This window comes from Mytilus trossulus, chromosome 8 (assembly GCF_036588685.1).
Source record: "Mytilus trossulus isolate FHL-02 chromosome 8, PNRI_Mtr1.1.1.hap1, whole genome shotgun sequence".
NCBI lineage: Eukaryota > Metazoa > Mollusca > Bivalvia > Mytilida > Mytilidae > Mytilus > Mytilus trossulus.
Window position 1 is genome coordinate 45959602 of NC_086380.1, and position 12249 is coordinate 45971850.

At 31.1% G+C, this 12249-nt stretch overlaps 1 protein-coding gene across 1 annotated transcript in view; it reads right to left on the reverse strand.

Annotated features, from left to right (window-relative positions):
- The window catches only part of LOC134681025 (somatomedin-B and thrombospondin type-1 domain-containing protein-like), a 58832-nt gene that overhangs the window by 14193 nt on the left and 32390 nt on the right, over positions 1 to 12249 (reverse strand). Inside the window, exon 3 of the mRNA XM_063540399.1 lies at positions 1131 to 1260. Within this exon, the coding sequence (XP_063396469.1) occupies positions 1131 to 1260 (130 nt within the window). The remainder of the gene's footprint in view (positions 1 to 1130; positions 1261 to 12249) is intronic.

Below are 12249 nucleotides of genomic sequence, written 5' to 3' on the forward strand. Positions count from 1 at the left end.
AAGATATGTGTACTTTGTTAATATAGGCAGGTAGTTACTACACTGTTATCTGATGAAAGGTAAAGGGAGTTCAGAGATGCAGAATCTTTTCCTTAAAGTCAATATAAGGATGTACATAAAAAGCTTCAAATATTTGCTCACAGCAAAGCTTGAAAATACTTAGGGTCAAAATGAAATTAAGCAAAGATATATTAACCCCCTTTCAAGGGAAATTTCCATGCTGTGATATTGCTTCTTGAGTTTTGTAGCTTAGTTATCCCTGCATCACACTTAAAATTAATATTCCAAAGACTCATTAGCTTGGACAAACTATGTTAAAAGTACACAGTTCATGCCATATTCACTGAAATTTTAAGGCTTAATAGATATGCTTTTATTTCAGGTAATCTACCATCAATTCTAAAATAACACCTTCAGCAATTAACCTTGACATTTAATAAAGGTGGGTCTTAATGTAGCTCAACCGAGTCTAAAATCAAACACTTTTAAAATTAATTTTTAAGTATCAGGTTTACCCTAACTGGTCAATGCTATATCTTTTATGCTCGCCCCTGGGTATCAATTTGCTGTTGAAAATATTCATTAAATTTTAAAGTAAAATAATCTTTAAGACCAGCAATTTGATTGTGATAAATAAAGCTTTTGTTAAAAGAAGTTGCCAATAAATGGCCACTGTCCAGTTTTATTGTCCATAATGATAGTGTTTAGTTCAGTTGTCATGTTCTGTGTCAGAGAAGACAGTGATGTCCAAGTCAAATAATGAATCTTTTTTTAATACCACAATCTGATGACAATAAATGTCCTCAACTCGAAAAGCCAATAACTTCTAGTTAATACATGGTTGAATAATGTCACAAAAAGTCTTTCAAACTAAAGATAATGGTAACACCTATTCCCATCTGGCATGTCCAATTCTATGCTCAATCTTACTTATTGGAGTACACTAATTAACGAAACTCAATTTACAAATTTAGAAATCTCTGACAAAATGTATAAATTTCTTTCATCTTGTCAACCACTCAAGATCATTTTTGTATGTAAAAGGTTTTCAAAGTCCTCAAATATGTCAACCCTACAGTAAAAAGTATATTTTCCAGGGCATGGTGATCTAAAATGATCTTAATACTTACGCTGTGACAGTGGGTACTTCATTCTTTAGATCTGTGAAGAATGGTAAATTCTTTCTGATGCCTTTAAGTGGATTATAGACTTCACTTGTTCTGTAAATACCAAACTCTGCTGGCAGTATTCTTCCTACTTCTGTAATATAATAACAAAAAGAAAGTTTAGAAAATGGTTCTGACCAGTAAAACATTTAATTAACAATAGCGAGATAATAAGCACTGGAACTATACTCAACAAAAAACAGTAGCTTAAATCACATAAAGTCTTCCATGTATCATGTCAGCAAATATAAGTGTAGATCTAATGTTTTATAGTACATGTTACATAAGTACATGTCAGACAGAGAACTCCAGACATTAGCCATAATCAAAACTCTAACATCTTTCTGGAACACTTCAATCTGTTTACAATATCAAAATGATTAACAAGTTATTCTCATTAACGTTCTAAGGCTCCTTCCTGCATTTTAATGAACATTTTTCAAACCTATTATAAATACTATCCACCTAACCTTTCACTGCTGTTTTTCAAGAAATTCAAGATCACCATCACAGTCAAAATGCCAAAATGGCTTAACTACTGCAGCATAACAGTCAAATGTTAATGAGCAAACAATAGTCAATTTACTCTAAAGGCTTATTTAATAGTCACATCTTATTGGACACACATCAGTCAAACTTTAATAGACAATTCAAGCAATGTAAGAAATTGTTCTTTTCAACTGCCAAAAACATAAGATTCTTTATTAAACCATTATTTTATTGGACAGATCAACAATTTCAAAGATGCATTCAAATAAAAAAAAATCTACTTAAAAATCATGTGCTCCAATTTCTTTAATTTTACGGAAAAATGATAAAAAAACATAGTAATCTAGCAAATTTGCAATTGAAATACTTTAAAAGTCTTGTAAATGTTTATTTTGGATTATTGAATTATAACAATGTATTGTAAAACGTATAGTGCACAAGGTGCATAATTACTGCACAACAATTTTAACCTGTCTACCCCGGTACAATCTGGCATAATGACCCATATTCTGCTAAATGTTTTTATCTCACGTTTATCTGTTCTATCAAAGTAATTTATCATTTGGAAAAAAATCTGTTCTTTCACATAAAAGAGAAGGGTGGGTAAAGGGTCCTGACAAATTGGGCTATCGTCTGTCTTGTCTTTTATCATATTTCTGACCTTTTAATTCTGTTTATGTCTTCTTTGTACTCTACCCTATTTTATATTTTCCGTATATGATCTTAAATCTTTCATTAATATTCCAACACACATGAAAACAGGGATTTATATGTCTACTATATACTTTACCATTGTCATGGGTTTAATGTTTACATTCATAAAAATCCATTTAATAGCCTGTTTTAGCCTGTGGTCTGGTTGGTCTTTTGAAGGCTATTATAGACACATTTTCAAAGCTTTTTAAAAAAAACATTCCACTTTTATCCATATAAAAATTAGCCAAACAACTAAATTTACAATTTCTAAGCAAAGACAATTTGTGGCCATCAATTGTTATTTCAAAAAAGTTTATACAAAATATGAAGTAGCTGTTTCCTCAGGATTACTGTTATCAAGTAGTCTGTCTCTCTAAGAGTACATGTAATATGAGGGTGCAAGTTACCAACTTAAATATGCAGCTAAGATTAAGTCAGAATGAGACATATCAATCAAAAACAAGTAGTGTTTGGCTCACTTTATTTTTTGTAACAATACTTCAGTAGCAATATCTGAGACTGTCTGTTGAAAAAGAAAAAAATAGTTTCAACTCTAATGATCTATTGATTTATCTGGTGGGAAATAAATAAAAACAAGTTTAATATGAGATCTTAATACCCTGGTCTAAACCTAAACATTTATCTATTACTTTCTTTTCTTGAGTTATTCAGCCCGCTCTTACAAATTGTTTTTTTTGTGTGTTTTTTTTTTAAATATTTGAGTATCTTTAATCTACATATAGTTAGTCAGACATTTACATAATGTATAACAATTACAGCTGTTAGAGGAATTCAGTTTAATGAAAAACAATCTATGAAACATTTTGAGAGAATATTTTATATTAATTTCTCTTCAAAATGGCTGATACAGCATCTAAACTTAGGGGTGCTTTCAGTTGTGTTATAATAATTGCTGCATAAAAGCGATTTTAGTGGCTTCATTTTATTCAGTCCATCTAATTTTCCAAACGTTTGCATTGATGAATATTTTCTAATAATTTCCTAGAATAAGTCAATATTTTCTTTTATCTTTTAATCAAATTGTGTTAAATTATTCACAACCTCTATATGCAAGTCTATACAGTACACTAATTAATATCATGGATATTCATCAGCTTATTTTGAAAAAAATCAGGTAAATGTCATCATTTCCAACTATCAACCACATCGACCTACAGTAAACAAACATACTTGGGACAAAGCATGTCCTGGAATAAGTATGTGTTCAGTTAAACATATTTCTTCATAATGAAAACTTTTTCCTTTTTTTTCAAAAATAACACCAGATAGCTCAATTAAATTTTCAAAATATGACTTGAGTGTTTAATATTTAACTACTTTTAAAAATGTTTAAATTTTGTGGTGTGGTTTTCCTTGTAAAACAAACTTAACCTTCAAAGTAGAAAAAAAATATCCTTACTTTTAACATTTATACAAGTCAATTATTTAAATTGTCTAAATAAGGTTACAATTTAAAAGTGATTTTGTTCAGCTAAGAAACTATAAATCACTGTTAACGATATTTATCACTGGAGTGAAGTTTTACAAGATATATACCAGTTAGTCAAGTTATAGACCGATTAATACTGGTTCTTGTATCTGATATTGCCAAGCAATAATACTGAGTGATGAATTTGATTTTAGCCATCATAATGTTCAGTGATAAAAAGATAACATAAAACCATACAATACACTGGGAAATCACAACTAACAATCAAACAACAATTTGACTGATATTTTTCTACTCAGTTGCTGAAACAATTGTGTTAAAACAACAAATATAAAGCATCAATGCGTTATTCTAATATTGAAAACTTGTGTTTAAACCAGTTTTTTCTTTTGATTCCTTTGTTTATTAGTTCAGTCAAATCCAAATAAACTTTCAAGTTACTGGGAGCTTTTACAATTTGTTTCTCTCGAGACTTGCAGTTTCAATATTTCTTTAAATTCTTTAACGTATCTCTTTTGGAATCTCAAGCTTTTAATATTTATTATCACAGTTCTTGCATAACAATTCAACACAACTATCAATCCATTATTTTTTCACTTCTATTTAATGTAAAAGTTCTGTTTTAATGTTTTGTTTCTGAGAAATATTCATTTATAATTTAAGCAGGAAGCATGCATACTGGTCTGTCTCAACAATCTACCTCAATTTTTATTGAAAAGTGTTATGATCAAAAGACTAATTCACCGTATTGCACTGAATTATTTATATCTATTGCAAAATATCCACTGAGTATAGCTAATGTCATTGGTTATCATAAGTATTTCATTTTTCATATTTGTCTACGATTTCTGTTTTTTCCAAATTACTGAAAAGACTAAATTACAAGTAGATCAGCAGAATTTAACAACAGAAGTTATCAGAGGGACTCCAATAACCTGGTCCATCTGAAGCATTATGGTCCAGACACCTTAAAAAAATCTGTTTCATTAAAGAAAAAAATTGGTTGTTTTCAAGTATTTAAAAAAAGGAAGTTAAAATTCTTTAGCAAAAGTGATTTTTTTTTTAATTAAAAGAAAAAGTATAAATCTAAAGATATATTATAACTGGGTTACAATCTTATGCACAGGAAAAATCCACTAAAGAATCAGATATAACATGACTTTTGTATCCAAGTTCAATCTCATTTCCGCCTCAATGACTATGTTATATAGTTCTAGGAATGTTAATTTTGCAAATTAAATGTTTGCCTTGTGATTATATCATTTTGGCAGTCACTTTCATAAAGAATCTGACAAATGTAGGAATGTTCCACTGTGCATGTTTTGAATTCTCTCAATCACTGCATTTTTAGTATGCAAACATCTGAGCTATCAGATTGTCCACCTGACAAGTTTACAGGTGTGACCAGGTGCTGGACAGGTAAACTAATTACATCACCAGGAGGTTGTTACCTACTTCACACCTACCCAATATCAATTAACTGACAAGTTTATGTTATTTACCTCATTACATAAAACAAATGGTCTTCAGATATGTTAGCAGTGTCCTCACAGGGACATGTCTCAACAAACCTTCCTGTAAGGTAGTACTGTGACAAAAAATTCAGATTATATGCTATTTTTGGTTAACAGTTTTGAATGCAATCATTAGCTCTCAATTATATAGCACAAATCATACTGTTCATGATGGATCCTAATTTTTCAAATCCTTAAATTGCTATTGTGTAATACATGTACACTTCTACTATATCAGCTGAACAGGTATGAATGTTGAAGCATAAGTTTAAGTTTGACCACAATTTAGGTAAATACACTGGACTAAATAACCCTAATGTGAACTAACATCTTTCTGGGTACCCTTCTTTTCAGTCCAATAATTTGCCAAAATAAAGAGGTCGTGTAAATCTTGCTTTAGTCACCTCTTACATCTCTTTTAATGAAAACATGACAAAGAAATCAATGTAAGCCTGCTTCCAACCTGTAACTATTATGGATACTTAATATCATTAACAGACACTAAAACTTAATGAAAATAACAGCTAAATTATTCCTTTATTTTCTAAAACGAATTATATTCAAATTTAACAAAGCAGTTAATACAATCATCATAAACACACCTTTTAGTTGTCCAAAATTTATGATGTGCATCTGGCAGGATATTAAAATTTCCTTTAATGATATTAAAGTACATAATAAAAATACTGAGATCTTTGTCGTTTTTATGGTCAAATATTATCATAAATACATGCATAAAAGTAAAAAATGTTACAATAAAATTTTAACTTTCATTCCACAAATAAGGTTAGCCAATAAAAAGATCCTAAACTTTTACAAGGGTACAAGAATGGTGTCATTGTGTTTTTTTTGACTGAAATATGAACAATCTGTTTCCTTGTTTATTTCTGAAGACTCAGAGCAAATCTCTGATTTATCTTTCCCAAAGATGCCATTTGTATGTGATGCCAGTATGGATATATAAATGCACCTTAGTGTGTAAGAAAATAGTTTATAGTGTGGTTTTATTGAATCTTTGTAAAATAATTTAGTTACCCTGACAAACAACTATAAGTGAACTCTTTCAATAATTTTACTTTTTGTGTTGCTGAGAATAGTCACAACTTTTTCAATTAAATTATTATCATCAGCAGATTACTACCACTTGTAAAAGCAGAAGATATTCAAACAGCCAAAAGTAAAATTGAAAAAATATTGAACTCTAGGGAAAATTCAAAATGGAAAGTCCATAAACAAATTGCAAAATCAAAAGCTCAAACACATCAAACGAATGGAAACAACTGTAATATTCCTGACTTGGTACAGGCATTTTAAAAAAGAAGAAAATGATATACAACCAACTGTTCTGAAAAGCTTCAGTATACAATGATAGTGACATTCGATTATTTGTTGCTGTGATGTCCCACTTTAGTGACATTGGGTACAGTACTTTTCATTGCTGTGACGTCTTCTTTTACTGACATTGGGTGCAGTAATTTTCATTGCTGTTATGTCCCCTTTTACTGACATTGGGTGCAGTACTTTTGATTGCTGTGATGTCCCCTTTTACTGACATTGGGTGCAGTACTTTTCATTGCTGTGATGTCCCCTTTTACTGACATTGGGTGCAGTACTTTTGATTGCTGTGATGTCCCCTTTTACTGACATTATGTGTAGTACTTTTCATTGCTGTGATGTCCTCTTATACTGACATTGGGTGCAGTACTTTTGATTGCTGTTATGTCCCCTTTTACTGACATTGGGTGCAGTACTTTTCATTGCTGTGATGTCCCCTTTTACTTACATTGGGTGCAGTACTTTTCATTGCTGTTATGTCCCCTTTAACTGACATTGTGTGCAGTACTTTTGGTTGCTGTTATGTCCCCTTTAACTGACATTGTGTGCAGTACTTTTGGTTGCTGTTATGTCCCCTTTTACTGACATTGTGTGCAGTACTTTCCATTGCCGTGATGTCCCAGTGTTTACTGACATTGAGTGTAATATTTTTGCTGTGATGTCTCTGTTTACGGACACTGAGTGTACTTTGAATTGCTGTGATGTCCCTGTTTACTGATACTAGGTGTACTATTTATTGCTGTGATCGGCCAGTTTACTGACATTTGGTGGACTTTTTATTGCTGTGATTGCCCTGTATGGTGACATTGTGTGTACTTTTTATTGCTGTGATTGCCCTGTATGGTGACATTGAGTGTAATTTTTATTGCTGTGATTACCCTATATGGTGACATTGAGTGTACTTTTTATTGCTGTGATTGCCCTGAATGGTGACATTGAATGTACTTTTTATTGCTGTGATTGCCCTGTATGGTGACATTGAGTGTAATTTTTATTGCTGTGATTACCCTATATGGTGACATTGAGTGTACTTTTTATTGCTGTGATTGCCCTGAATGGTGACATTGAGTGTACTTTTTATTGCTGTGATTGCCCTGTATGGTGACATTGAGTGTACTTTTTATTGTTGTGATTGCTCTGTATGGTGACATTAAGTGTACATTTTATGGCTGTGATGTTCCATAAATTACAACTGGATTTCTTCTTTTGAGTAAATTTTTGTTTGAACGATAACTGTTTATTCACTGAAAATAGAACATCCTTAGATCTGAACTACCATAAATTATAAGTTTTAACTCTTGACTTCTGTCCTCTATCAAGAACCACAATAATTTTACTGGTTAATATAAAATATAGTGTTATTAGCCTTACTATTATTTCCCACTTAATTTTTGTGCAAAAGCCAAATGACTTCATGAAGATCCACTTCCACCCCCTCGTTACATTTCAAGACATTGCTCTTAGTAAATGATCTGCTTGTAATTAACTGATTAAACCTGACCTACATAAAAAAATACAGTAAATTGGTAGAATGGCAAACTATTCAAATGATTTTATGGTTCATTTAACCACAATGCTATCTTAGATAATCAAACATGTTAGATTTTTTCTGATATGTATTGGATGAAAACAGTATCAAACATACCCGCTGTCATGATAGCTATATACCTCACTGATAATATCTATAGATCTGAACAAATGAGACTTTTTTTCTTTAAAATGTTGCAATTAAAGAAAACTGGATGAATGAAATTTTCATTGACATAACATGATGTCCCTTGCACCCAAGTCGTAAATCAGCAAGAAATGTCAGTTTATGCACAATCTCTATACAATATGTGCATTGTGCAAAGGTTTCTTTTTTTAAAGGGACCAATATTTTAAAAGATCTTGCACTAATTGTGAAAGGCAAATTATTTTTTCTCCACCTGGTTAGCATATTTTCTTACAGATATAAATTAAATAAGTATTATTGAATTTGACAGCTGACAAAATATATTTTAAAAGATATACATAATGCACACCTGTGAATCTCATATCAATAGAAAAATAATATGAATCAGCAAATGATTTTTTAGTAAATTTAAATGTTTTAACATACAACATTTCCTAAAACTTTAAGTAAATGAAGATTGTCTTTAATGGACTAATGATCACTGAAGTGTTCCAGTCCCTCAAATGTCAATTAAACTGAAATTATGAAGTTCTAATAAGGGAACAGGATGTTTCGTGATACATTATCTCCTCTACCTATACACTGATATTGTTGTTACTAGATTCTGGTAAATGTTGCAGTTTTCATTCTCTCATAAAATAGCTGGCAGTAAAGCAAATCCCAACTGCAATTAATCTGATAGTTTCTGGCTGTCATTTACTTTACTGGTACCCAACCCATATAGGACTGTATGCTTAACAAATTCACCCTAATTCTAACTTTGACATCCCTTAAACCTCAATACCTTAAACATGTCCAAACCCAAAATTAAAGTCATAACCTAAAAAAAACTTTAAAAAAACTTGACCTATAATAGTTTACTTTTATAAATTGTTGATGGATGGAGAGTTGTCTCATTGGCACCCATACCACATCTTCCTTTATCTATTATCTACCCCTTGACCTTAATGCAACCCAACCCTTATACTTCAGGGTATAAAAGGACCGTTTAAATAGAACTTATTTTACAAAAAATATCTAATATATATTGCCTATGTTTACAAAAATTAATTAAGGTAAACAGACCATACTCCTGGATACCCCTAAAAGGATGTCTAAACCTACCAGATCTTGAGATGTTTTGAGATGTCCCCTACTTTTTGTGCTAATCTTAAGACAGAATTACCTTTGACTCACATTTTACTTTATCTTTACACCCATTCAACACAGAATTGAATTAATTAAGTAGGGGAGGAATATGAAATGAGGTAAATGTAATCTTTGGACAATAGTATAATTCACTAACATCAGCAGGGGTATCCAGGAAGCCCTCCTCAATAGATCACATTTACTTTAACTCTATAGTTGTATGTTAATTGAGCATAAAAATATTTAGTTTTTTGGCATTGACATCTTTCAGCCTTCAGTCAATGTAAGACAACTGACCACTTTATATTCAGATGAAATACACTTGACCAGCAAACTTCACTTTTGCATCCACCCTTAAAATACATGAGAATGTGTAGAAGTCTGTAGTGTACATACTGTCAATGAACTAATGGTTGCTAGGTTGCATACTTTTCACAAAAAGGGACAATCTTTCCTGGTTTCAAAAACTAATGACTAATAAAAAACAACTAAGAACTGACAATATAAAAGTCAATTACAATTTTATGATTTTTTTATTATATTTTGTGCCAAAAATTTTGGAGTATTTTCTATAATGCCACCTATTTTAAAGCAAAGGTATAAAATCTAGCAGGAATTAAATTAAATATTACAATTAAACAGCTTATCTAAAGATATAATTGAATATAGCCAAAAATAAAAATCTATAACAAGGAATATAAATTACAAATTTGTACTGTTGTAATGCAAGGATAGTTAGAGGTAAATGTTTGAAGCGATCTACATACATTTACTGTATTTTGGTATGTTCCATACTCACGTCTTAGTCTTAATGCTGAAACTTTTGTAAAAAATATGATTAGTATGACTAAAAGGATAGATTGGGACTCTGTGTCCATGAGACAGCAACCAATTGGAACGCAAAAAATAACCATGGCAAAATCTATAATGTCAATCCCAACTTAGAGGGGGAAAATAAGCTTTTGAATTTCATTATGAATAGTTAGTTTTAATTCTATATTTATCAAACACCAACGGAATCAAACCTTAGAAATATAAGTACACCAAAAACAAGTAACTATATGCCTCCTCCCCTTCTAAAAACTATTCTCCAATGACACTTCTCATTAATTTTACGCTGTATCAGCAGGTTGGGGCCTTGGTCAACATGAAGAGCGATAAAATATATCCAGTTGAAATGTTTTTAATTAATCTATTTAATTTGCTTTTTACCTCTACGTTAAAAAGCTTTATACATCTTGAAAATTTTAATATTGCTAAAAATTTGTAAGTAAAAATGATCTCAACATTTTTTTCTGCTTTGAATTTTTGTATTTTCTTGTTCAGTATTACATTTGTAATACATGCTTTTTTTCTTTTGGAACTGTATAGGAGCCATTAGTAACACCTCAAGTCTAACACTGAGTAGAAGACAGTGAATTCAATTATGGTGTAAATTTGATCACAAGTTGCTAATAACATAATACTTAGCTAATACTATCTTGCAACTTCGATTAGCTACTCTATTCTTCATTTATCCTTAGACATATCTCAATAATTAAGGTACTAATCAACAGTACCATGGTGTAACTAATGACCAACATCTCATATCATTAAACAATCTATCATAACTAAGGGTGGTCATTGCATGTCTCTGGTGACAAATGATTTTCTTCCTAATCAATTTGGACATATCACAGGCTAATCTCAAAAGTTTTTGATTAATTGTACAAATTACAGGGGAAATCTCAAAGGTAAATCAGGTTCATCTAAATTCATCACATGCAAATCAGTGTTCTGTTACAGTCTGAGTCAGATATTATTTGATTATGGTCTTCAGATGTTGCAGAACAACGACATGAATTCTAAATCTTCCTGCTTCAAGTATTCTTCATAAAAGGAAAATAAAGATGTGCACCAAATTTTTTTTATATTTTCCTTTTTAAGATTTTTAAAAGTTCCAACTTAAATGAAATATTGAGAAGGCATAAATATAAGTTTAGATGTGTCCAGATCGCAGTGCTCACTGGTCCCGCCCTGTGGCCCCATCCAAACTGCATTTCCTCATGATGCTGCCAAATTACAAAAGGACCCAATCTTTCTATTCACATTAAGTGGTCAGAAGGTGAAAATATAATTTTAGATGGCTTAAATGCACTGCTCACACCTCAATTCTAACTTAATCGGGAAAAAAAGAGAAGATTACTAAAGTGTATACAAATCTGAGGTTTCCACACACAAGAATCTGATCAATATAAAAAATAAAAATTTCAGTCATTAACAACTTGAACTAACTGTTGAGTTTCTCTGCTCCAATTAACAAAGATCATCACTTGAGATCTGTAACAGGTTATAATTATCCTCATATCTATCTTATACCTGGGCTTTTCTTTCATCTCTCAAGTGGTAAATTATCCTGATCATGTATATTTCACACAGAACACCTTGAGAAGTGAGAAATATGTATAGGTTTATGACAAAGTACTAAAGGTGTGTGTATGAGATCAGATATTGAATGAAAGCCATCTAGAGCATTGGTTGGCTATATAGCTGTGTAATGCAACAAAAGCATTCAATCCTGTAAATCATTGGTTGATTGTTGTTTAACACCAAATTAATCAGAATATCATTGTGGTTAAGAGAGAGCAAATGATGTGAACATTAGTTCCTTCAGCACAAAAACTGACAATACTAGCTAATAGCAATGGGAGTTGAGAATGAAATGGAAATTTATCAAACTTCTGATCAATTTTACTTTGTTTATAAACCACTGTTTCTGATTGGCCTGCAACATTAAAGTCATATTATCACAATTAG